The sequence below is a fragment of the Macaca nemestrina genome, chromosome 18 (assembly GCF_043159975.1).
Source record: "Macaca nemestrina isolate mMacNem1 chromosome 18, mMacNem.hap1, whole genome shotgun sequence".
NCBI classification, from domain to species: domain Eukaryota; kingdom Metazoa; phylum Chordata; class Mammalia; order Primates; family Cercopithecidae; genus Macaca; species Macaca nemestrina.
Window position 1 is genome coordinate 49137227 of NC_092142.1, and position 27016 is coordinate 49164242.

General features: G+C 44.4%; 2 protein-coding genes across 7 annotated transcripts in view; both read left to right on the forward strand.

Moving 5' to 3' along the window:
- TENT4B (terminal nucleotidyltransferase 4B) overlaps positions 1–12332 on the forward strand; it is an 86473-nt gene extending 74141 nt beyond the window's left edge. For 2 of the 5 annotated variants that reach the window (XM_071084512.1, XM_011759284.3), the window contains 5 exons: positions 1130–1256; positions 1364–1467; positions 1571–1758; positions 4858–5022; positions 6158–8852. In XM_071084512.1, the coding sequence (XP_070940613.1) occupies positions 1130–1256; positions 1364–1467; positions 1571–1758; positions 4858–5022; positions 6158–6334 (761 nt within the window). In that variant the 3' untranslated portion in view covers positions 6335–8852. Of the gene's footprint in view, positions 1–1129; positions 1257–1363; positions 1468–1570; positions 1759–4857; positions 5023–6157; positions 8853–11949 lie in introns of those variants that run through there. The other 3 variants (XM_071084513.1, XM_011759286.3, XM_011759285.2) reach the window with 2 other exon arrangements.
- An 11445-nt stretch (positions 12333–23777) lies between these two features.
- The window catches only part of LOC105492251 (adenylate cyclase 7), a 74938-nt gene continuing 71699 nt past the window's right edge, over positions 23778–27016 (forward strand). The window contains exon 1 of one of the 2 annotated variants that reach the window (XM_011759289.3): positions 23778–23855. The gene's annotated coding sequence lies outside the window, so the exon portion shown is untranslated. The remainder of the gene's footprint in view (positions 23856–27016) is intronic. The other variant, XM_071084514.1, reaches the window with a different exon arrangement.

A 27016-nucleotide genomic window follows, 5' to 3' on the forward strand; every position in this document is an offset into this window, starting at 1 on the left:
ATACTAAAATAAACAGACACAGACAATAGAAAAACACCTTGGAGACTTCCAGATAAGTAGGGAGTAGAATCTGTTTAACCCTAAAAGCATAGTAGAAAAGGCGTTACTTATTTGGATGGATTCATGTTTGGTGGCTGCTTCTCCTTTTTCTTGGGTCCTTATTGCCTTGATTATAACCAGTTGTCAGCAATTAATGAAGCTTTAATGAGATGATTCTGAAGTCCTTAGAGGCAGCAAGCACAGTAATATATCTTTGAATTCATGAGCAGAAGGATGCAAGGAGACAATGTATTTTCTTTTTGAATTTCTCCTTTCCTCTTTGATTTTGCATGTCTCTTTGTGCTTTTTCCAGCTTCGTGTGGGCTTGAAAGTAAGCAGAAAGTAAATTCCTTCCATGCTTTTTTGAAGTTCTGTTTGCTTGCTTGTGTCCTGATTTTTCTGAGCAATATTTTTTCTTGATATAATTGTAAAATATTTAGATTCAGCGTTGTTGGACTTCAGTGGAAGTGCTTTTAGTCATTTGCTTTAATGTGTAAACTTTGAAAATGAGTAAGGAAAGGGAGTGAAAAGATACAGTAGTTGCCTAGGAACCATTTCTGGCTTATTGAGCTGCCTTATAAACATTAATAGTTCTATGTGTTTATTCACTGAGAAAACATTACATTGATTGGGAGCCTGCTGTGTTCAAAAGCATTGGGCCAAAGGACACGAAGACTTTTCAGCAAGATGATCCTTGCTTTTTAGGGGCTCATAATTTAGAGTGATAAATAGATATATAGCTAATATAAACCCAAAAAATATAGAAGTATTTCTAATGTAACTTGGGGTTTCACTCTTAGGAGTGAACAGGGCGCTATTTCTTTTGTTTGCATAACTGTTTATGTATGGAATTGGATAGTTCTTGATGGGCCAGAATACATTTCGACAACTGATACACCATAATGAAGTACCAACTGCATGATGCACATATTCAGAGACTGGGGAGCTTTGGGAACAGCTCACAGCTCAGCTTCCAGGCACAACTCTGGTGGGATAGCTATGGCCCTTGCTCTCCTGGAAGAGGGTCGTCAACATTTAGTGCACATTAAGCACAGTCAAGCTTACTATGTTACCTATATTTCTTTTAAAGGTAATGATGTTGGAAGGAGTTCATATGGGGCCATGCAAGTGAAGCAGGCCTTTGATTATGCCTACGTTGTTTTGAGTCATGCTGTATCACCAATAGCAAAGTACTATCCCAACAATGAAACAGAAAGGTAAAAGTTCATGTGTAACCAGCCCATTGTGTCAAAATTGGTTGTGGCTTCTTATCTTCAAATTAATGTTATTCCCTCCCTCTCCCTTTCTTTTTAAACACGTGCAGCATACTAGGTAGAATAATTAGAGTAACAGATGAAGTCGCCACATACAGAGATTGGATATCAAAGCAGTGGGGCTTGAAGAATAGACCTGAGCCTTCATGCAATGGTAAGATATTTTCCTTGGTCGATTGACTGAGTATTAGAGGCTTTTCTGTGTTGTGTGCGTTTAATGGGAAGAAACGTTTTCCAATCTTTTGCCACTCTTTCAGGAAATGGTGTTACCTTGATAGTAGATACTCAGCAGTTAGATAAATGTAATAATAATCTATCTGAAGAAAATGAAGCCCTTGGAAAATGTAGAAGTAAAACCTCGGAATCTCTTAGTAAACACTCTTCAAACTCTTCATCAGGTCCAGTGTCGTCCTCTTCTGCCACACAGTCCAGCTCTAGCGATGTAGTAAGTATGATAGCCTCAGCTCTTCTGAACTCAGACGCATGCACGTTCTCTTGCTGGGGTTAACGCTGTCTTGAAGGCTAAGGCTACTTCCTTTGCTTACATTTTACTGGGATATTTTAATAACTTCCATGCTTGTACTTTTTCTCAACATTTTGTTATGAAAAATTTCAAGCATACAGCAAAAGTGAACAAATTTTAGTGAGCATTCATGTACTCACCAATAGATTCTGCCATTAACCTTTTACTTGCTTATCTCATACCTGTCTATCCATCACTCTATCCATTAATTCATCTTATTCTTTGATCTATTTCAAAGTAGATTACAGACATCAGTTCCCCTAGAGTACTGTAGCCTGTGCATCCTTGTAGCCAGACTCCAATATTTGTTTATTGTTTTTTCCCTTTTTTTTCTTTTGAGATGGGGTCTCCCTCTGTCACCCAGGCTGGAGTGCAGTGGTATGATCTCAGCTCACTGCAACCTCCGCCTCCCATGTTCAAACGATTCTCCTGTCTCAGCCTCCTGGGTAGCTGGGATTACAGGCGCCTGCTACCACACAGGACTAATTTTTTTGTATTTTTAGTAGAGACGGGGTTTAACCTTGTTGGCCAGGCTGGTCTCAAACTCCTGAACTCAAGTGATCCACCTGCCACCCTCCCAAAGTGCTGGGATTACAGGCGTGAGCCACCGTGCCCAGCCTATTTTTTCCTTTTGATATGAAATTGACATATAAGGAAATCTTAATTGTACATTTACTAAATTTTTTTTTAAATTTTCCTAATTGTTTTACTTTCAGGGTCTAGGTTACTTGCTCATATGTTCACTAAATTTTATCAAATACATACATACACATGTATAGCCCAAAATCCTAATAAGGTACAAATATTACCGTCAACCCAAAGAGCAAGCTCATGATTCTTTCATCAATCCCTAACCCCACTCTCAGAGGGAACCACTGTTACGATTTTTTTTTTTTTTTGAGATGGAGTCTCGCCCTGTCGCCAAGGCTGGAGTGCAGTGGTGTGATCTTGGCTCACTGCAGCCTCTGCCTCCCGGGTTCAAGCGATTCTCCTGCCTCAGCCTCCTGAGTAGCTGGGATTACAGGTGCACACCACCGTGCCTGGCTAATTTTTTTTATTTTTAGTAGAGACGGGGTTTCACTATGTTGGTCAGGCTGGTCTTGAACTCCTGATCTCGTGATCCACCCGCCTCAACCTCCTAAGTTGCTGGGATTACAAGCATGAGCCACCCCACCTGGCCTTTAACATTTTTCTTTCTTTCTTTTTTTTTTTTTTTTTTTGAGACGGAGTCTTGCTGTGTCACCCAGGCTGGAATGTAATGGCATGATCTTCGCTCACCACAAGCTCCACCTCCTGGGTTCAAGCATTTCTCCTGCCTCAGCCTCCTGAGTATCTGAGATTACAGGCACGTGCCACCACACCGAGCTAATTTTTTCTATTTTTAGTAGAGATGGGGTTTCACCATGTTGGCCAGGCTGGTTGCGAGCTCCTGACCTTGTGATCTGCCCACCTTGGCCTCCCAAAGTGCTGGGATTACAGGTGTGAGCCCAGCTGTTATGACTTTTTGACACCATAGTTAGTTTTGCCTGTTTCAGAATTTCATATATATGGAACCACATAGAATATACGTTTGTGTAAGGCTTCTTTCACTCAATTTTTTTCAGCTTCCTGGTTGAATTTTGTTTTTTTGTTTTTTTTGTTTTTTGAGACGGAGTCTCGCTCTGTTGCCCAGGCTGGAGTGCAGTGGCGTGATCTTGGCCCACTGCAAGCTCCACCACCCGGGTTCCCGCCATTCTCCTGTCTCAGCCTCCCGAGTAGCTGGGACTACAGGTGCCCGCCACCGCACCTGGCTAATTTTTTGTATTTTTAGTAGAGACGGGGTTTCACCATGATCTCGATCTCCTGACCTTGTGATCCACCCGCCTAGGCCTCCCAAAGTGCTGGGATTAGAGGTGTGAGCCACTGTGCCCAGCCAAATTTTTTTAAATTGAGGTATAATTAACATAAAATTCAGCATTAAAAATGTACAATTCAGTGGTTTTTAGAACATATTCACAATGTTGTGCAGCTGTCTCCAGTAATTCTAGAACATTTCCATACCCCAAGAAGAAACCCTGCATTTAGTAGTAGTTTCTCCTAATTCTTCCTTCCCTCCCTTATCCTCTGGTAATTTCTAATCTACTTTCTCTTTCTACCCTGATAGAATTTTTTTTCTTCCCCCATCCTGATAGAATTTATGTGTCAATTATAACGTAAGTTACCTTTTAAAATCAAGGTTAATTTGTAGTTTACTGATTTGATATCTAAAGCAGGCTTACCTGTTTGATTTTAACTTTATTAAGTGTAGGACATGAAAAGTAATCTAAATATTGTATGTTGTTGATGACCGTGTGTCAATATGGAATCATAAATCCTCCTGTGCAAAATCTCCCCGTGTGCCTTTTTGGTTCCTAGAGCAGTATGCTCTGGAGGACAGAATGCCAAGCTAGATGTCACAGACACAGGGAGATGGAGTCTTGGGAAGTGAGAGACTGCGACTCTGAGATACTGGGTAAAGTGCCAGGGCCAGGGTGGAGACCTGCAGAGAGATGTAGCATTGTCATGGCCCAAGCAGCCCAGAAACAGGTGAGGCTCAGCCCACTGTCGCTGGGAAGTCTGCACCCACCCACACCAGTATGTTTGGTTGGAATGATCATTGATTTGTCATTACAGACAAATGACATCTTGTGTCTGGCTGAAGCCAGGGACTAGGACCTAGGTTCCTCACTCTTTACCATACTCTTTCATTTTCTATAAATAAAAAACAAATAAACTCAGACCTCTGTGAGCTCCTTCAAGGTAAGATGTGGGCAGTGGATTTAACAATGAACAGAAGCTCTCTGATAAAATCAGTCACTTTAAATGTTTAGAGGAAAATTTAAACAAACAATTAATTTTGTAAATTCCTCAGTGTGCTTCTTTTAACTCCCAAATGTTTAAATTTAGTCTAGAGAGTACTTTAACCAAAATTGTTTTTCTTTCTGAATATTGAGTATCTAAATTACTAATATGTCACATTATAACTCGTGTGACTTGTGTTAGGATTCCGATGCAACACCATGCAAAACCCCGAAACAGCTGCTTTGCCGTCCGTCCACTGGGAACCGAGTAGGGTCGCAAGATGTATCCCTGGAGTCCTCTCAGGCAGTTGGCAAAATGCAAAGCACCCAAACCACTAACACATCCAACAGCACCAACAAATCTCAGGTATGTGGAACGTGGGTTTTTAATTGTTAGTGTTTGATACAAAATATTTAGAGTTTCCTACATGTGAATAATATGCAGCATGGGTTTGAAGAAAACGCTAGATTGAAGAACAAACTTACTTTATTCTAAGAGATTCCAACACATGACAGTGCTTCTAGGAACAGGATGTCCTAAGGATCTTTGTGAGACACCATTGTAACATAAACCTCTTCAGAAATCTATTGACTGGTCCTTATAAGATGTTCCAGCCAAACTACCATATAAAAAATGTTTCAATTGTACATGAAATAAGCTGGCATGAAGGTTTTGTGAGGCCTCATGGCAGTGTGCATGTCTGGGAATAATGTATCCTTTTCTAATATTTTAATGTTCAATACCTTGTTGCCCGTGTTGAAATGATCAGCTGGCTGTCAGGCATGGTCAGTTGATTAACATTAGCCTGGACTTAAAAGGCCACAGAGATACTCTAGTTTAAGTTTTTTTGTTGCCTAGAATTGTCATTAACTGAGTAATGACTCAGAGTGAGGGGAGGAAGCCATTGATATGGGGCTCTGGCCTGAGGCTGGGTCACTCCTAACTATAACTGGGAACCTGGGAAGAGGCCTCTTGGCTGTTACCTTGTGTCTGATTTGACTCACTGAGTTCATTTTACCTCCGTGGCTTTTAGCCATGTATGCCAGACACAGACTCAAAATACCAGTTCAAGTGACAGGGTTGACAGAAGGGACTGGGGTCATGAGAAAGCCACAGGCCATGAATAGCAGGAAGGGAGCAGCCACCTGTGCTGACCCCAACCTACCCGTGTGCCTGTCATGTCCAAGAGCCTCTTCCCGCTATGTGACTTATGATGTGGTATTTGGGTTGGTAGGTTTCTTAAGAAAACCTTTACATCCCACACACACTGTTAAGAAGGTAAGCGAGTGGTCTATGCTTTTCAATATTTCCATTAAAATAAAGTAAGGGTTTCAGAGCTAAAAAGAGTTAACCCCTGTAACAGCTTTTTCTGCCCACTAGATAAGTCAGTGGTCAGTAAGGTAACTCTCTAGCCAGCATATTCCTAGTTTTGAAAGCTGCCCCAAATCCAGATGCTTTTCTGCAATACTGATGTCTTTGTGGTCGTTTTCTGTTTCTGCAGCATGGATCAGCAAGGCTCTTTCGTTCTTCCAGCAAAGGCTTCCAAGGTACAACTCAAACAAGCCATGGTTCCTTGATGACAAACAAACAACATCAAGGCAAATCCAATAATCAGTATTACCATGGCAAAAAGAGGAAACACAAGAGGGACGCGCCCCTCTCAGACCTCTGTAGATAGTCGGCGCTGCGCGGTGGACTGTCTTCTCTGTGCAATGATCTCATGCTCAGGACAGTTGCGCAGGGACTCCTGGGAGACATTCAGGAGCCTCACACTGTTCAGACGTTGATTTAGCAACTGCGTTTTTTCCCAGCTCGCCACAGAATGGATCATGAAGACTGACAACTGCAAAAAAAAAAAAAAAAAAAAAAAAAGCAAGCATAAAAGGGGGAAAAAAAGGCTGCTTATTTGATAAGTCATATGCTACAACAGGGTCATTTTAAGATTTAAAGCTTGAATGTAAAATAAATATATTTCTCATTGGCTTTATGCAGAGTTATAGGGAATAGTATTCAGTGTTGGTAGGGTGATAGAAACAATATCAGAGGATGGGGTGGGGAAGGAAAACAAAGGTATCTGATAGGAAGTCCAGATTCCAAAGGGGAAAGTGATCTGTGCATGTTTTTGTTTTTTTTTTTTAATATTTTTGCATATATTTACCATTTTATTGTGTGTATGTATAGAAGACCATATAGGAAATTGATATTTGTAATAGTGGATTTGTTAATAATACTTTTTACATAACATTACTGTTTAAATTGTAAACAGATTTTTTCTCAGGATTAGTTTGAAAAATAATCTAAATTGTCATCTTAACATCCATATATAGGGAAGTGATTAGTTCTATTACTCAATTTGTTTTTCTCAGCATTGAAATGACTTAATAGAACCCTTGTGTCCTGCTGCAAAAATTTCTCCTCTCTAAAGAAAAGGTTTATGGTGGCAAATGATGTTTATTTTATTTTGTAAAAAAAAAAAAAAAAATACTATGTACTTTGTGTAAACACTGAAAAATCTCTGGTCATCTCTGAGAATTAACTTGCAACTGTTTTCTATAGTGCTGTCGTCTTGGGCAATGGGCAATTACATGACTTTGTGTTTGCTGCCTTTGCAGTCTTTTTTTTTCCCCCCCATTTCTTCCTAATAGGAAAAAAAAACCCCAAAAAACAAAACCAAAAAAAAAACGGCCACCCATGTCTGGTCTCATTCCTGTTGCAGTGAAACTTCGAGTTCCACAGACTTTGCATGCTGGCTTCTCTAACCCTGTGTGCTGCGTGTGCCTGTTTCTCATCTCTTATTCTTTTTAAAATTCATGCTTAACTACTGTGGGAGAATAACTGTAAACAGCTTTAATTAAATCATACTTATAAAAAACTATTTTCTTATATTCCACTTTATGCTTTTGGTATTGTTGATCTTTCCAAATTAAATGGTCTTTGATAATGGATCTATTTTGTATTGCCTTATTAAGACCAAATACTTCTTGTCATCCCATTCTTTATCCTCTTCTTTCATGGAATTGTTATCATTAATTAAAACTTTTTTAAGCATTGGCTTGTTTCAATCATACTGTAAATTTTGGTTGTAGTCAGCTTTGAGTGCAATGAGATGTATAATTCTGTTATCATTACCTGTTGAGTTTGAAACTCAGTTGGGAATATTTAATATAATAGAATGTAAGTGACATTTCTGAAAATGCTTTCTTTCAGGGTGAAAGCTCTTATGTTTAGCATCAGTGTGTATGGCTCTGTTAAATACAGCCATTTCTGAGACAAGATTCTTTTATATATATATACATATAAAGTACTATTGGCTTTTAGGAGTTTCTTTTATATACATTTATGAAATACTGAAGACCAATCAGACCATTAATGGACACTTAGTGTAACTTTTTATAAAGAAAATAATGCTAAAGTAAGACCAAAACTGATGTCATCACTGAAATTAACAATTTTCAATATGTTCATATTTTAATTCACAATGGAAAAATGTGTTCCGAAACTGGAAACTCATAGTACTCGTGTAAACTGTGGAAGATTTTAAATGTGATGTTATTTTGACAATGTTTTAAATTTTTGAGTCACATTCTGATCAGAATTTTTATCGAGATGTTGAGCTTTTGTTTTTGAAACTAGTTTGTCATAACATTGTGCATAATCACAGTATTTATTTTCTAGGACAATTGTGAATGTGTAGACTTATGTTTACTGCTAAGGGAACAATTATTTATAAAATAATATTAAATCCAGTATTAGCTGCCTATTTCAGACACTTAATACTTGCAGAGATCTATGTTACATTTACCACACTGAAGTTTTTTTTGTTGTTTTTTGTTTGTTTGTTTTTAAAGAATCACCCTCATTGTTGAAAGTAAATGTACTCTTAGGGTGCGAATATTAGTGTTCCAATAAGCATGTGATTATATTAAGGTGGTGGTAGCGGGAAGATAATCTTGATTCCATTGGGAATCTTAGGTTTTCGTAAATTTATTGGGAAAATAGTTTTTCCTGTACTGCTGAAGTTTCTTTTTGGTAAACAGTATCTTTCTAAAAGAAAAAAGCATGAAGGAGAAATTGAGGTGTGTATACATTTCCTCAAATGACCAGCATTGTATTCGTGAATACTGTGTATCTTGCAGTGAACAGTGTGGAAGCTGTTCATTTTTCAATCTGAAGTAAAATACTTTCAATAACTTTTAGTTTGCCTGCTCATTTGTTTTATACATTTCATCTCTCTATTTGACTCCTATCTTACTTCTTTTTTGAGTTTTAATACTTTCTATAAAGATTTTTGTGAATATATCAGAAATGTGTCATTTATATATTATAGTCCATTCATATCCATGAATCATAACCTTCCTTTGCTAATACTTGTAGAATGGGATTTTACAAATTCTGCCTCACTCTGGTGACATTTCTCTGGCAGTCATGTATGTGTACCTGGCCATTAGAAATATTAATATTTAAATACTGTTTTTTAGAGGTGCTGATGGGTTGGTGAGGTGTCAGCACAAAATCTTACGGGTTATGTTTTATGATAAAAGTATATCCATTTTTTCCCTCCAGCTTTAAGGTGACTGTGAAGGTGCCTGGTTTTGAACGTCTCGGTTTGGTTTGGAGATGTTGCACTCAGTTTTCAAATCTAGCTTGGATCTGTAGGACCTATGTTTTTTATAAGTAATTGCCCTCCAGTCTTCAACAGTTGATTCTGTTATATTTTTGGCCTGTTTTGAGTGTACTTTACCTTTACTTGCATTTTGAGCCTTATTAATATTTAGCTTATTTGATTTGGCTCCAGTATTCCTAGATGAAATCTGCACAGGGCAAAACATGGGCAATAGGGTGAGCATTTTTAATTGTCTTTTTCCACTGGAACCTTATATATCTCCATGTGTTTTCTGCTCATTCCCTCCCCCATGAAATGGTAAGTGTACTTGTGTTTGCCTGAACCTATGGACTAGTGTTTGGGGTTTCTGGAAACACTAGAGGGTCAGAAAAGAGTAATAACCACGTGAAGTGCAGGATTCTCTTGCTGTGACGTGTTCGTTGCAAAGCCCTCTCCAGCGACTGGGAGATGTAGTTGTTAAGGTTGATCTGTTAGAAATCACCATTATGAGGTATTAGTGGTAAATGTTGCTGATATTTTTATTGGTCATGACTACATCTCAGTTTTACTTTAATATTGATCTATAGTTTGATCAGTTCCTTGAATTCTAACGTTGATTTCTCAATGTTTCTGTCACTAACCAAGAATGTTTCTAGACAGTTGGTTGCTTCACAGTCAAAATTAAATGGTAAACTATCAAAAAGACATTCCCAATTTTGCTGTGATAAATATTGAAACATTAAAATTAATGAACAGAAGAATTTATTCTTACCCATCTATTCTTCTTCTCCTAGTTCATTACACTTTTTCAGTTACTGGAAAGGCACATTCTCTAAGTATTTGGTGAGCAAAATATTCTATAAATGCCTCTAACAAACCTAATTGAATATAAAAGTTACATTTAGTAGTTACTGTTGATAGTAATTTTCATCAGGGTCATAGTTCATCTAGTAAAATATTTAGAGAATGACGTTAACATTCCAGCATTAAAGTGGGAACAAAGATTTGTATGTGAAATTCCTTGAAAGAGTTCATCTTGCCTTGGTTTCTGACCCTCAAGACTAGCTACCTGCCATCTTGTCAGAACATTTGTGGGTAGAATAAGTGTTAAAGATCAAATTTTAATGTGCTCCTTGATATTTAACATAGCTAAGAAACAAGCCAGATTTTACTGCAGAAGTTATTTACATGATTTGAAAACTCGACCTAACTGGAAGCCTTTTTCTCAGTCATCTTGTTCTGAGCCATCTTGACTTCACACCATTAGCAACTTTTCTTTTTTTTTGGTCAAAGATAATGAGCTAAATATATGTAGATATTGAATGTTGACAAAATTATTAACCAGAAAAATTGCTTATAAAGTCTGCTGATCTATTTGATATCTAGAATTAAATATTTGAGGACAGTTTTTAGTTAATAAACTGCTAATGTTTATTTTACTGTCTCTCAGGTTTTTGGTTTTTTAAAAAATATATGTTTGGCCTTTACATTTTCTATTTAAGTGTGTACTTTATTGAGTTTAACCTTGTCCATAGCCTAGTAGCCTGAAAGAAAAGGAGGCGGAACCAGAGAGATGGATGTAGTGCATTCACTTTGGTTATTATAAATTTGTGGTAGCTCCTGGATTTACTGAGAGATATTTTAGTTATGTCAATAAGAACAGCTAATGATGTGGAAATCAGGTGTTCTCTTGTGTATTTCAGTGAACGTTTTTATTAGTATTTGCATATCATCTCTAGTTCTACGTTTTAACTTAACGTCCTTGTGGCTTCACCACTGAGGTACCTTTCACTACACCAGCTTCTGTGTAGCCTGGTAACATGGAAGGTCTCTCCTAAGGACAGTCTGGACATATTTTGGGGGAATGTTATTTATCTTAAAGATGCCTAGAAACAACGCATATAGTACCAGTGAGAAAGTATGAAGTAAACAAGTTGCTCAGGCTGGGCATGGTGGCTCACGCCTGTAATCCCAGCACTTTGGGAGGCTGCAGTGGGAGGATTGCTTGAGGCCAGGAGTTCAAGACCTTTGTCTCTTAAAAACAAACAAAAACCTGAATGGTGAGGTGGGGTAGAATTGGGTAGGGGAGGGAAAGGGGGACTTGGAAAAGCATTCCCCAAAGCCAGTGACTTGGTGAAGTTCAGTACTTGCCTCTTAGAAGTTAGCCCATGCCTTTCAAAGAGAGTGAAATGATGGGTTATCAGCCACATTCTTGGAGTTAATATGTTTCTTCATCTTTCAATTTGGATTCTGTGCTATTCATAGCTCTTCCCTAAGACCATTTCATTATTACCTCTTATATTTAGTTGCAATTTATCATAATATGTTGTTTTGTCCCTAAACTTAATCTCCTAATTTTAAGATCCTCTCTGATTTTTGCATATTGAAACTTGCAGAAGTCACTTTTAAGAAGTCTTTTGAAAGTCTTGCAATCCTAAAATAAATCAAGCTTGTTTGTTAGAAGTGTCATGAGTCTCCAGTCTTTACTACTAAAAAGCAGCCCTGCCTTAACGCACATTGTTATGGGTGACAAGTGACGGACAACAAGTGTAGTTTCTGGATATAAAGAGTGAAGGACTATTGGGTTAAACATTTTTAGTGGAATATACATAGATATGTATATTTAGAAACTTTGGTGAAGCCAGTATTTGTTTTTAATAACCTTTTCATTTATTTCCTTCTTTGATTAGCATTGTCTTCTGTGTTAAGAAATGTGGACTCCTGTGAGGTGCTGGAGGTTTGAATCATCTTGAAAACTTTCCAGTCTTGTCTAGTTACCACTGCAGAGACACTAAGGAATTTACCAGAAAAAGATATTTGATACAAATGATTTAAGAAATCTCAACATTTCCTGAGGCCATATCACTGGGCAACCAGTGATGAAAACTATGAATGAATTGCACACCTGGAAGATTTTTTAAGCTAACGACAGTTTCTTCAAAGATGTCAATTATTTGCCTTGGAAATTTTATAAATTGCATTTCTATGCACATCTGCCCCTAGTGCTTACCACTTGGTTTATTATTCATAATCTGCAATTCAATAAAGGCTTTGTGCTTTCATTTATCTTCAAAACCTCTGGTATGAGCCCTTATGTAAAACCTGAATGACTACTTTTTCTAAAATTTAAAGACAGCTCTGTTTAGGCAGGTTTTCTTGTGCACATACGACATTTCTGTGGCTAGTTCTGTAAGCTGGTTCTCATCCTTTTTAATACTAGTACTGGGAGACGCTTGAGGATGTTGTTTTCATCCTACTCTGTCCTAGACAATGATAACCGTTTGACTCCCCCCCCCCCAACAGCCACGGAAGATTATGGAAACTGATCTCATAGAATTTGGTTATTCACAAATGCCAGCCCAGTTTCACCCTCTACTTTAATGCAGGGGGTTATGGTTGCTATACTAAGCAAATGAAATGCATTACCATAGGTTGGGCAGAGTAACAAGTAACAGATAATTACAACAGAATAATGAAAACGGTTCTCCAGAGAAGTGAGAGAGGCAGGATTAGTAACCAAAGTGCAGCCTAAGGCATGTGTCAGAATTTTCCCTCAGCAGGATAGGATTTGGTTTGGACTGGTCTGTCTGCCTGGGAGCTAGCCAAGCGGTGACCAAAAAAAAATCTCGGATAGTTTCCCGTAAGATAATCCCAAACTGGCTTAGAGTGAAGGTGCTCAGCAGCATGTAGACAACTGGCGGGTGAAACCAGACTGCCCACTCCAGCGCCATGTCTTTTTCCCCCCCGCCTTTTTTTTTCTTCAGACAGGGTCTCACTCTGTCACCTAGGCTGGTGCAGTGGTGCCATTCCAGCTTACCGTAGCCTCGACCTCCTGGGCTCAAATGATCTGCCCACCTTGGCCTCCCAAAGTGCTGGGACTACAGGTGTGAGCCACCACACCTGGCCGATTTCTGCTGCTTAAACCTCTGCTGGAAGTGCTCTCTTTAAAAAGGCAAAAAAAGCAAAATCCTCCTAAATATTATCCCAAAAGTTTCTCAAATATAATAGTAGAGAATGAATATCCGTGACAATTTTGTCCATCTACCTAGACACAGTGAATTATTTCACAAGTAACATATGAATGTATTTTCTATTGTGAAGAAATGTAAACATTTAAGTAAAAGGATCTAGCTGCACTTCAGTCCCTAATCCCACTCATCTCCCCAAACCCATCCATCTTAGTATTATGGGACATAGCCTAGATTTTTTTTCTGTGCATTTATACACATGAACAAGTATAATTTCAGGGGGTCTTTCATCCTTTAACACAAATGGGATCGTATTGCAGTTTTCTGCGATTCCCCTACCATATAAAGATGTGTTTCCAGGTCAGTACACGTAGAGATATATTTCATTCCTTTTTATTATGCTGACTTTTGCTTGCAAGTTGCTTTGGCAAATTAATGTGTCAGACATATCAAGGCTAACAAATTAATAGAAACATCCAGTATTTTTCAGCTTCCTTTTTGTTTTTAGAGAGAGGGTCTTGCTCTGTTGCCCAGGCTTACTGCATCAGCTTACCTTAAATAGGGATTTTCTAAAGTACTGCTATTTGATGACAATTTTCTTCTGAACCCATTTTACTAAGGAAAAAATCTTTCCCACAGTTTTACATTTAAATTTTTTTTTTTTTTTTTGGCCAGGCACGGTGGCTTATGCCTGTAATCCCGCACTTCGGGAGGCCAAAGTGGGAGGATCACTTGAGGCCAGGAGTTCAAGACCAGCCTAGGCAACATGGTGAAAACCCATCTCTACTAAAAAATATAAAAATTAGCTGGACGTGGTGGCATGCATCCATAGTCCCAGCTACTCTGGAGGCTGAGGCAGGACATTCGCTTGAACCTGGGAGTCAGAGGTTGCACTGAGCTGAGATTACACCACTGCACTCCAGCCTGGGCAACAGAGACTCTTTGAGACAGAGATTCTGTCCCCCACCCCCCAGAAAAAAGAAAAAAGAAAAAGAAAATTGAAGAGATGGGGTGGGGGTGAGGTCTCACCATGTTGCCCGGGAACTCCTGGCCTCAAGTGATCTGCTCATCTTGGCCTCCCAAATTGCTGGGATTACAGGCATGAGTCACCACACCTGGCCGGTTTGACATTCTTTTAAGTTGAATTTTCATGACTTGCTTTGAAAACTGTTTCATTTGATATTTTTGCTGGGTTTAAATGTTATAAATATAACATGGTCATCTGAAACAGTGCTTTGCTATTTTTTCTATACTTTATTTCCACTTTTCAGAATATGTCACCCTTGGCAAAACTGATGAAACAGTTACATTGGTAATTCTCCACCACCTACCCCTTAAAAATCTTTTAATTTCAAGGTCCTCCAATAACTGCAGCAGCAACAATTAAAACTCCCACTGAAAATAAGTGATCTGTCTTAGCCAGGCACGGTGGCGTACGCATGTAGTCCCAGCTACTCAGAAGACAGGCTGGAGGACCGCTTAAGCCCGGAAGTTTGAGGCTGCAGTGAGCTACGTTGGTGCCACTGCACTCCAGCCTGGGTGACAGAGTGAAACCCTGTCTCTAAAAGAAAAAAAAATAAGTTATCAAAAAAAAGTAGAGTGGAATTAATTTTATGATGAGTAGAGGGAGGGAACTCAGGTGAGAAAAAGAATCCAGTTTTGGGGGACAGAAAAGGAAGAGTACTGCCTCAGATTTTGTTGGGAAAATCTGCAGGAAAATATGTTGGAAAAGAGAGGAGGATAAAATGTAGCTGTGAAACTGATCTCCCTAAGCCAGAGCAGTGCAATGATAGGTTTTTAAGGAGATATTTTCCTTGAAATCACTTTCTTAGGCTCTCATTATGTGACTGTAGAATTTCTGCTGTAATTGGCTGGGTGTGGTGGCTCACGCCTGTAATCCCAGCACTTTGAGAGACTGAGGTGGGTGGATCACTTGAGATCAAGAGTTCGAGACCAGCCTGGCCAACATGGTGAAACCATGTCTCTACTAAAAATGCAAAAATTAGCTGGATGTGGTGGCACAGGCCTGTAATCCCAGCTATTCGGGAGACTGAGGCAGGAGAATCGCTTGAATCCGGGAGGCTGAGGTGGCAGTGAGCCGAGTTTGCACCACTGTACTCCAGCCTGAGCGACAAAGACTCTGTCTCAAAAAAATAAAAAAATAAAATAAAAAAGCTGCTGTAATTTCTACTCTTTGGAAAAGTATTTTTTCGGGGGTGGGGGACTCCCTGTGTTGCCCAGGCTGGCCTCGAACTGCTGGGCTTAAGTGTTCCTCCTGCCTTGGCCTCCTAAAGTATCTGGGACGACAGGCATGTGCCACCACACTCAGCTCAGTAAGTGCATTATGAGATGTTCTATGTTTACCAGTTTAGCTTAGGAATGCAATCTTTAACTTTGAAGTTGGAAGAATTTCACCTTTCAGCCTTTCAAGTAAAATGCTTTATATTTCTTGCTTGTCTAAAGAAACCACGTTAAACCCAAACTAAAAATCTAATAATTAATTTGAGAAGTAGTATAAATCTGTGTGTGTGTGTTGCAGAGGACGTTTTTCCTTGTATTGTAAATTGACAATATATAATTATGTATGTGTGTGCAAGTGCATGTGTGTGTTAAAGCAAGTAACTACTATTTGAAAACATGAGAGTAAAATTTTGTTGAAGAGGAACCATCCAATGCGCAGCTGAGACTAGAGGTAAAAATGCCTTAATGTTTAATGTTAACATTAAAAGGAAAGGAAAGGAGAGAGTTATTAAAAGTATCAAGTGGCCTATTTAAATGGTGTATCGATTTTCAAAAGAGTTATTGCTCAATTTAGATTGTAATCAGTCAGGTGGCTTCAGGAATGTGGCTTTACACCGCACCCCTCAAAATAGTCACAAGGTGGGTTACGCCACACCTCTTCGTTTTTAAGAATCCAATGTTTTTTTAAAAAATTGTGCTTTCATGTGTCAGGCATCAGTGCCTAATATGTCTCTGTGGGGAGATGTGAGGTTAGCAGGCGGCACAGGGAAGCCTGTTGAGACAGGTGCTTAAGCAACACGGCAGGGCACAGGGAGGGCTGCAGAGGCGCTGGGGAGGTGGGCTGGGCCCTGCCAAGACAGGTGAAAGCGGGTGGATAGGACTAGGGCACCCGTTTCATCATAGTTTAAAGACAAATAGTGTTTTATTTTATTTTAATTTTTAAATAATTGAGTCTGGCTGTGTTGCCCAGGCTGCAGTTCAGTGACTATTCATAGGGGCTATCATAGCCCACTACAGTCTGGAGATCCTGGGCTCAAGCCATCCTCCCACCTCAGTCTCCCGAGCAGCTGGGACTATGAGCACTTTGTCCTCTGTCCCTCCCTCTACTTTCCCCATCTTCTAAGGCAGCTATTCCCAACTTTTGGTGGTTTTCTGAGGTGCTGTGTTTACCTCCATGTCTCTAAACAATAGGCCTCTATTGCCACTTCTTGACTCTTGATTCTTGTGTTGACTTCCTACCACCCCTGAACTACTTCTGTGCCCTAGCCTCCCAATAGAGTTAAATTGAATTTTGTTTAGCCCAATATTCAGTGTTCACATTATAGTGACTGTGTAAGGGCTGTTCTTATCAACTGAGCTGTATAATATTTCTTTATTTTTATTTATCTTTTTAAATTATTTTTTTTTTGAGGCAGGGTCTTGCTCTGTTGCCCAGGCTAGAATTCAGTGGCGCAATCAGGGCTCACTGCAACCTTGACCTCCTGGGCCCAAGTGATCCTCCTTGCCTCATTGTCTGATTTTTTTTTTTTTTTTTTTTTTGCTGGGGGACAGAATCTTGCTCTGTCACCCAGGCTGGTGTGCAGCAGCACGATCTCAGCTCACTGCAACCTCCACCTCCTGGGTTTAAGCAATTCTCCTGCCTAAGCCTCCTGAGTAGCTAGGATTACAGGCTTGTACCACCACGCCCAGCTAATTTTTATATTTTTAGTAGAGATGGAGTTTCACTATATTGGCCAGGTTGGCCTCAAACTCCTGGCCTCAAGTGATCTAACCGCCTTGGCCTCCCAAAGTGCTGGGATTACAGGTGTGAGCCACTGTGCCCGGCCCGAGCTGTGTAATATTTCTTTTTCCACACAAGTTCTTTTTGTTTTTCCCAGAGATTTTGTTTTCCATGTTGTTTACTAATTCACCCTAAACTATGCCAATGTTCTAAGCCCCTCCAAATGCTTAGTATGTAAGGTATTTTATCACTGTCATCTTCTCAGAGCCATTTGTCCTGGAGTTTCTGGCCAGCTGTGCCCAGCACACAAACTTCATCCTGAATGACACTTTCCTCCATGCACCCCATGGGGCAATTCCTCTCCTATGTGTCTTGTGTTTCCCTCTTTCTTGATAAACTGTCTCCTTTCATTGGTGCTCATCCCCCGGTAGCTTTCTGGAAGTGTGCACAGGCAGTAGACATCCGAAAATGCTTTTGTTCTTCATTTACCCTCAATTGATAGTTTGGCTGGATATAGAATCCTTGGTTGAAAACATTTTTCCTCTGGAATTTGAAAACATTGCTTCATCACTCCCAGTGTTGTTGTGAGAAGTCTAAAGCTTGTTGTAACCTTTCTTTCTTTGTGATCTCTTTGTGTTCTAAAATGTCACCATTATGAAAGTTAGGCGAGTCTGTTTTCATCTACTGTACTGGGAACCTGATGTGATGGGGCATCTGATGTGGTACTGCATGTCCTGCAGTCCTGGGAAAGCTTCTGGAATTATTTTTTTCCCCTCCTTTCTGTTTTCTCAGGAACTCCATAATTATTCAGGTGTTGCATCTCCTGGACTGATCCTCTCATTTTATCTTTTCTTCTCTATTTTCCATCTCTCACTTTTTGTTCCACTTCCAAATTTTCTGTTTTAAAATTTCTGTTATCATGTTTTTATTTTCCAAGTCCTTTTCTTGGCCCCAGATATTCCTTGTTAAAAAAAAAAAAAATAGTATCCGATTTTGTTTCCTAGTTACAATATATGTTTGGAATCTCTGAGGATATGAATGGTATCATTTTGTTAGGTTGTTGTCTGCCTGCATAGTCTCTGTTAGCTTTTTTCTCATTTGTTGTTTTGGACTCTCTGTGGGGTTGAGGCTGTCCATGGATTTCTGGTGATTCCTGGTTACCTGCACATATTTAAGAGCTGGGGGGAAGCTCTGTCAGTCAATGTGTCTAAGTCAGCGGTGTGCTTCTGTAAGAATTAGCAGGCTGTGGGGTTCCCCAAAGAATTCCTCCAGCCTGGGGGTAAGGCTGTGGGCCACTGACATCCTGGGAGCTGAGTGGGGAAGAGGGCTAGTGTGAGGTGGGGGGAGGCGGGTGTCCCAGCCTTCCATGTGAATTTGCCTTTAAAGTTTTCCAGTTTTCAGTTGGGTAGCCCTGCCCATGGCTGGGCTTGGCGTTCCCCAATTCAGAGACTATCTATTTTACCTTCTTCTGGAGAAAAGGCTTACAGGTTCCTGCTGGGGTAGGGGAAGGACTGGCACTCTTAGCTGCTTCTTAAATTTTCTTTCTTTCTTTCTTTTTTTCCTTTGAGATGGAGTTTGACTCTATCGCCCAGGCTGGAGTGCAGTGGCATGATTTTGGCTCACTCTCACCTCCACCTCCCAGGTTGAAGCGATGCTCCTGCCTCAGTCTCCTGAGTAGCTGGGATTACAGGCATGTGCCACCACACCCGGCTAATTTTTGTATTTTTTTTTTTTTTTTAAGCAGAGATGGGGTTTCACCATGTTTGCCAGGCTGGTCTTATACTCCTGCCTCAAGTGATCTGCCCACCTCAGTCTCCCAAAGTATTGGGATTATGGGCATGAGCCACCATGCCTGGCCTTCTTCCCCTTTTTAATTAAGAATTATGGCTGAGGCTGGGCGCGGTGGTTTAAGCCTGTAATCCCAGCACTTTGGGAGGCCGAGACGGGCGGATTATGAGGTCAGGAGACCGAGACCATCCTGGCTAACACGGTGAAACCCCGTCTCTACTAAAAAAAAAAAAAAAAAAAAAAAAAATAGCTGGGCAAGGTGGCAGGCGCCTGTAGTCCCAGCTACTCAGAAGGCTGAGGCAGGAGAATGGCGTAAATCCGGGAGGCAGAGCTTGCAGTGAGCTGAGATCTGGCCACTGCACTCCAGCCTGGGTGACAGAGCGAGACTCTGGCTCTTAAAAAAAAAAAAAAGGATTATGGCTGAGCGCAGGGACTCACACCTCACAACTGTAATCCCAGTACTTTGGGAGGCCAAGGTAGGTGGATCACCTGAGGTCAGGAGTTGGAGCCCAGCCTGGCCAACATGGTGAAAACCCATTTCTACTAAAACTACAAAAAAATCAGCCAGGGGTGGTGGCGGGCACCTGTAATCCCAGTTACTCTGGAGGCTGAGGCAGGAGAATCCCTTGAACCCGGGGTATGGAGGTTGCAGTGAGCCAAGATCGCACCACTGCACTCCAGCCTGGGCGACAGAGATTCTGTCTCAAAAAAAAATACACACACACACACACACACACACACACACACACACACACACACACATATATCTCGTGAGCAGTATTGCCTGTGCATAGGCATTCACTAAGCTTCTGTCCTGTGGTGAGCACCGCTGGAGGAAGTGTGGGAAAGGAGGGAGCTCCTCCTTCCTCTGGGACAGGCAGCAAGGACCATCTGTCTGAGGAGGCTAAGGCCATGCTCTGCACAGTGATGCATCAAGAGGCTGTAAAAGGACTGAAAGGACAGGCATCACTCGGGAAACTTTTATATTCTCCTACCTGGATGTTGTTCTCATTGCCCGGTGAAGGCAATGAGAAGGATTGGGGTGGCCGAAATACATGATTCTTAGCTTCTGTTGTGGTTGATTTTAAATGTTTAAATCTTCTCGCTGCACAAGTGAAATAAAGCCCCAAACTGTTGCCCACCACAGAAACTGACTCAGGCAACACATGCAGAGTTCCCTGGAGCAGTGGGCACTGGGCACTTACAAGTTAGGAGGGACCCCAGGGCGCTGCATTCTGGAGCTTATCAACACAGTGGCTAATTAAAATCACAAATATGGCCGGGTGTGGTGGCTCATGCCTGGAATCCCAGCACTTTGGGAGGCCAAGGGGGATGGATCATTTGAGGTCAGGAGTTCGAGACTGGCATGGCCAACATGTTGAAATCCCGTCTCTACTAAAAATAACAAAAATTAGCTGGGCATGGTGGTAGGTGCCTGTAGTCCCAGCTACTTGGGAGGCTGAGGCATGAAAATAGCTTGAACTCGGAAGGTGGAGGTTGCAGTGAGCTGAGAGTGCGCCACTGTACTCCAGCCTGGGAGACAGAGCAGGACTCTGTCTCAATAAATAAATAAATAAATAAAATCACAAACACATTAGACATGGACATCTGGAGACTTCCTCATCTGGACAGAGACATGCAACTTTCAATAGCAGCTCTTCCGTGTGCATTCAATTTCCCATGCATACTTCTCCACTCCAAAATTACTAACATATTTTCTCTTATAGGTTTCATTTTCATTAGTTTTTGTTTGTTTGTTTGGTTGTTTTTTTTTTTGAGACAGAGTCTCGCTCTGTTGCCCAGGCTAGAGTGCAGTGGCCAGATACAAGCTCACTGCAAGCTCCGCCTCCCGGGTTTACACCATTCTCCTGCCTCAGCCTCCCAAGTAGCTGGGACTATAGGCGCCTGCCACCTCGCCCGGCTAGTTTTTTGTATTTTTAGTAGAGACGGGGTTTCACCGTGTTAGCCAGGATGGTCTTGATCTCCTGACCTCGTGATCTGCCCGTCTCGGCCTCCCATAGTGCTGGGATTACAGGCTTGAGCCATCGCACCCGGCCTGTTTGTTTGTTTTTTAAAAAGACAGGGGTCTTGTTATGTTGCCCAGGCTGGTCTCAAACTCCCGGGCTCAAGGGATCATCCTGCCTTGGCCTCCCGATAGGTAGGACTACAAGCTCATGCCACTGCTGGTGTAAAATTTTTTTTTTTATTAAAAAAAAAAATTTTTAGGCCAGGTGCGAGTGGCTCATGCCTCTAATCCCAGCACTTTGGAGGCTGAGGCAAGAGGGTCACTTGTGCCCAGGAGTTCAAGATCAGCCTGGATAACATAGTGAGATCCTGTCTCTACAAACAAACAAAATAACCAGATGTGGCTGTGTGTGCCCATGTTTCACTATGTTGCCCAGGCTAGAGTGCAGTGGTGCAATCACCACTCACTGCAGCCTCCACCTCCTGGGCTCAAGTGATCCTCCTGCCTCAGCCTCCTGAGTAACTGGGACTACAGCCATGTGCCACCAGTTTATCCAGCTGTGGTTCTTAAAAAAAAAAAAAAAGCCATTCCTTTTCCTTTCTGATTTGAAGTAACATCCTTGTCACAAATTAAACTCACCTGGGTTTAAAAAATACTGCATATTCCCAGACCCCACCCAAGCACCAGAATCTCTGGGAAGGGGTCTCCAACCTTATTTGGAATCCAGTGCCTTAGAGACTCGCTACCCAGTCTGCCAAGGACCAGAAGCATCAGCGTAACCTGGGAGTGAGACAGAAGTTAAAAGTTTCAGTACCCACCCAGGTCTGCTGAATTCGAAACTGAGTGGAACCCAGCCACGGGTGCCTTCACGAGACCTCTGGGTGACTCCGTTTCTGGCTGCCAGTTGAGAATCCCCTATTGAGGCCTGAGTATACAATGGGGTGATTCTGCTGACAGGTCCACAGTGGCTATGGGGACCATGGGGATGATGGATATGTCCTGACAGTCCTGACGGGAGCAGTGATGTAGGCATGGTGTGTAACTTACTTTCTCCAGCTCTGTTTTCCTGTCTGCTGTCAGGAGACTTGCTCATAGATTTGCGTGAATATGACACACAGATGACCGGCTGGGAAGTGATAGCACTCTTCCACACACCAGAAAGGGCTGAGGGCTCCTCGCTTGGAGAGCACTGAAGGTGGGTCCCAGCAGGAGCCTCTCCCATGGCTGCTCCGCTCCCCTCTCTCTTTCTAGGGCTGACCTTGGCAGAGGTCACCCTGTCCCAGGACTGAGGCACTGGCTGTTCTGGAGGCCTTAGGGAAACGGGTTTCTTCGTTTTCAAGGTTCTGCTGAAGGGGTGGGGCTGCCGGGGGTGCGCAGTGCGTTCGGAAGCTGGCTCTGCTGATGATCCTATTCCCATTCTTCATTGCTGCCGGGATTCCCATTACCGGAGAGGGAGGCCCCAGCTGCTCAGATCTTCCCGGGTGAGCCCTCAGGATGCTGCAGTGACCCGGCCAGGGCCCTCCTCGGGGAGGCCGATGAATAGTGGAGTCGCACCAGCCCAGAGAGCCAAATGCCACCATGCTTGATGCCCGAGGGCTGCACGAGCCCAGAGGAGCGGCCTGATCAGCGCGGGAAGCCGAGTGGGCTTGCTGCTGCTGGGATGTAAGTCTCAGGTGGGACCTCCTTGTCGCCATCTGGAGTGGAAATCAGAGGCTCCACCTTCCAGCCTCGGCCATCTGATTTCTCAGCATGGTTTCAACGTGGGTGGCCTCGGGCTGGGTTCCAGGCCCACCGCGGGGGGCAAGGCCCTCCCACACCAGAATCTCTCCCCTCTAGGGTGAGCTGGGGTACCAGGCTCCAGGATCCCACCATAGGTTCCCACTACATCAACGTTTCTCCTACCTGTTTGTCATAGATCCCCTGAGTGCTTGTTAAACTACAGACTCTCTGGCCCTTTCTATGAAGACCTGCTAGGGCCTTGGGGGTCGGACCTGAGAAACGGGCATAACAGGTGCTTCTGTAACTCCTCTCAGTGAAGTGGGAACCCCTAGTTCCTGGGTGCCAGGGAGCTTTAGACCAGTGGGAAAGGGCGGGACTCATGGAGGTCTGCGAGTGAGAAATGCCCTCGTGGACTTGATTACTCCCGCCGACGGTCTCCTCTGCCCCTCCCAGGGTGACTCACAGGAGGCTTTCTTGCTCACCCTGTCTGAGTTTCTTGGAAACAGGGCAGATTTTTTTTTTTTTTTTTTTTTTTCTGCCAACACTGGGGCCCCACCCTGAGCTGCAGGGATCACAACGAGATTACAACACCTACTTTCTGATGACACCTACAGGGGTGGTTGCGGTCATCTCCCGCCTCTGAGCCCTGTCATAGGAGGTTAAGGCTTGAGTGAGACGCAAGGCGGGACCAAAGCTCCCCCGGCTTGGGAGGAGGGCACTGGCCCGCCGTCTGTGGATCCTTCCAGAAACACTGGCTCTTCTGGAGGGGAGGGGAGGCCTGGGGCAGAAACACTGGAAGAGTTTGTTAGAAAGTGTTTCCCTCTGGGGGTGGGGCGGGCCTGGCGCTTCCCAGCACGTGCGCGCGGTACCTGGAGAAGGTCCTGCTGGGACGCCTTTCCTTCCTGCCGCGCCCCGAGGTTGCCCGGCCGCTCCCTCCCGCGTCAGCGCATTTCCCACGGTTCTGGGGGAGCTGGGGCGGGGCGGGGGCAGCTGCGCCTGCAAGGTGGACGCGGCCTACGGGGCGTCCCCCAGTCCCCCGCCCTGGCTCCCGCCCCCGCGCCCTGGGCCTGGGACACGCGGCCAGCGGGGGGCGCCTGCGGCCGCTCCTCCTTCCCCGCCCGCGGTGAGCGTCGGGCCAGCCCGCGGCCACTGGGGCGGTCACTCGGGCGGCGGTGGAGCGGGAGCGCGCGGCAGGTGAGCGCGGGGCGCAGAGGAGCGCGGCGGGCGGGCCGGGGATGCGCCCGGGGTCGGGGGATGCCAGTGGCCGGTGCCCCGCGCCGCGCGGTCCCCACACAGACGGGCGGGTGGCCCCTCTCCCGGCCCGCCCTTCCCCGGCCTCGCGGGCGCCAGGCGGTGGCGGCTCCTGCCCGGGTGGGTCGGGAATGCTCCGAGACCCTCCCTCGGGCCACGACCTCCTCCCTTAGGCACGGCCGGCTGGGAGACACTTCCCAGACGCTGCCCCAGCAGGAGCCCGCTTTCGGATGACAAGACTGAGACCCGAGGGAGGCCGCCCGGCCCCAGACCCCTGCGGTGGAGCCCGGCTGGCTTAGGGCGCAGAGCAGGGCTGGCTCCGGGCGGCGGGGCCTGTTGGAAGCAAACACTGCACAGGGTAGCAGCCTCTGTGGGCGCAGGACCGGGCTGTGGGTCTGCAGCGCTCCCGCCAGAGCCAGTAGAGAGCAGGACCCCTCCGTGGCCAAAGAGGACCAGGGTCCATGGGAGAGTGAGCCAGGCCCGGCCCTCGCCTCGGATCCCAACCTGGGAACCCAACGCCTCGCACATGAGGAAGTGACAATGGGAGCCGACCCCTGTTGGGAGAGAGAGGCTGGAGCCTCTTCATGGATTGGAGTGGTTCCCTCTCCTGGTTTATGTCTCAGGTCCCCTCCCTCAAAGGCCAGGAACTCCTTTCTGAGTCCCGGCGCTGAAGCTGGAAATGATCGCGTGGGCGCCGTGAACAGAAGTAGAGCCCTTAAAATGAGGAACAGGATACCCTGTGTGGTCGGCTGAAGCCCCCTCGGGCCCGTCCAGAGTGATGCTCCAGAGATTGATTGATTGAATGAATGAATGAATGAATGAATGAATGACCAACAGGACTGTAGTGGACTCTGGGTGAGGCCACAGCTGTGGGGACTTAGGCAGAGGCTTTGGGCCCTGAGAGGAGGGGGTTCTGGGGTTCAGTGAATGCCTTCAAACATGGGCAGGTGCCCTTGTAGAAGGGAGTTTGTGGGCTGTGGAGCTGGGGGCAGGCTGTGGGGAGGGGGTCAGACTCCAGGTTTATGGGGGGACCCCACGGAAGTGGCTGACTGGGCCTGGGTAGAGGGGTGAGAACCCTCTTCCCCACTATCTGGTGAGTTGAGTCCATATGCGGAGGCAGGATTTTTTTTTTTCTTGAAACCGGGCCTTGCTCTGTCCTCCAGGCTGAAGTGCAATGGCACAATCATGGCTCAGTGCAGCCTCCACCTCCCAGGCTCAGGTGATCCTCCCACCTCAGCCTCCCTAGTAGCAGCTGGGATTACAGGTGTGCGCCACCATGCCCGGCTAATTTATTGATTTTTTTTTTTTTTTGTAGACACATGGTCTCACTATGTTGTCCAGGCTAGTCTTGAACTCCTGAGCTCAAGTGATCCTCCTGCCTCAGTCTCCCAAAGTGCTGAGATTACAGGTGTGAGCCACCATACCCATCCTTCCTTTCTTTTTTTTCTTTTCTTTTCTTTTCTTTGACTCCTGATTTTATGATTGAGTTTCTTCTCCATCTGAAGCTGTCTTCTGTGGCTGGGAGCCTGGCCTCACAGGACCAGGTCTTCTAAAGCTGCCTCCCCACTGCTCGGTATTTGGGATTGCCAGGTGCTGGGTCCTCTTCCTTCAGCGGCCACACAGGCCCTGAGTGCCCCTGGGCTTAAAAGAATGGGTACTTTTGGGCTTTTTACAGAGGGGAGCAGGGAGAGGTGAGGCCTGCTGGGCCCTCCCAGGAAGCCTTCCAATTTCCAAGGCCCTTGCAAAGCCCCTGCGTGTCCCTTGTGTCTTTAATCATAAGTCAGCCAGGACCCCAATGACCAGCCCATTCGCAGGTGAGAGAGCTGAGGTCCTCACAGGTCTGGTAGCAAGGAGCTGGGCTCTTCTGATGTGGTCTTGGTGGAGCCTGTTTGCATTCACATCAGTGAGCCTGAGCCCCACCCCCGAATGCAGAGTCAAGTGGGCCTGGTGAGTGCCCCACGGCGGGCAGCACACATTCCCTGCCCTTGCCCCACCCACCTCTTCCTCTTCCCATTCCTACCCTGTACCTAGAGTTGCCCTGGGGCTTTGCTCCTAACCCCTACCTCTTGGAGCCCCCTTCTTGATGGGCACAAAGGAATGTTGCTGATGGAGAGGGGCTTATGTCTCCTCCTTCTCATCCCTGGCTGAATCCAGCAAGGGGTGGCCTGTGTCTGGGCAGGAGGCAGAGAGGTGAGTTAGGTGTGGGCCCTGCCGTGGCCAGTAGGGGAGACGGAGTGGATGCACTTTGACCCCAAACACTCACACTGCAGGCAGGCCAGGCTGTGCTTTTGTGCATTGAAGGGTAAGGAGGGACCGTTACTTTTTACAGATACCCTGTACAAAAATTTAGGGTATCTTTGGGGGAGTTTGTGGACAGATCATTTTCTTATTTAGTCATGCTTTCTGTGTTTTCAAAATTGCCAGCAATGAGGAAGAAAAGCAAAACTTTATTACCTTTGTGTTTGCTCTGGTAAATTTTCAAGAGCAGTTCTGCTGCTTCTGAATCTTAGAATTGGGTTTGCAGATGAGGTCTGGAGGCTGATGCCAATTTCTGAATTTGACAGGACAACACAGGGTGAGGCTCCAGGATGTTGAGGTATTTCAGTACACATTAGCCTCACAGCCTAACAGAATGGCCTGGGACTCAGGTGGATGATGCCCTGTTGGTCGGTGGCAGAGCTTCTTGCTGGCATGTCACCTCTTCCGCTGTGTGTCTGCTGGGATCTGTGGCTCATGGTGGTTGGGAAGCTACCTGGGTCCTGCCTCCTCTTCCCAGAGGTACAGACTGTGTGTGGCCCCTTTGAGTGCTTTCTGCTCTCTGCATAAGAACCTGCACCATTCCCACCTCCCAGGCCTTGCCCTTTGCTGCGCCTTCTTCCTGTAACCCTTCCAGTATGGTCCTATTGTGTGTCTTAGCAAGTACTCAGGCTCTGGCCTGGCGCAGTGGCTCACGCCTGTAATCCTAGGACTTTAGGAGGCTGAGGCAGGCAGATCACTTGAAGTCAGGAATTTGAGACCAGCCTGGCCAACATGATGAAACCCCGTCTCTACTAAAAATACAAAAATTAGCTGGGCATGGTGGTGGGTGCCTGTAATCCCAGCTA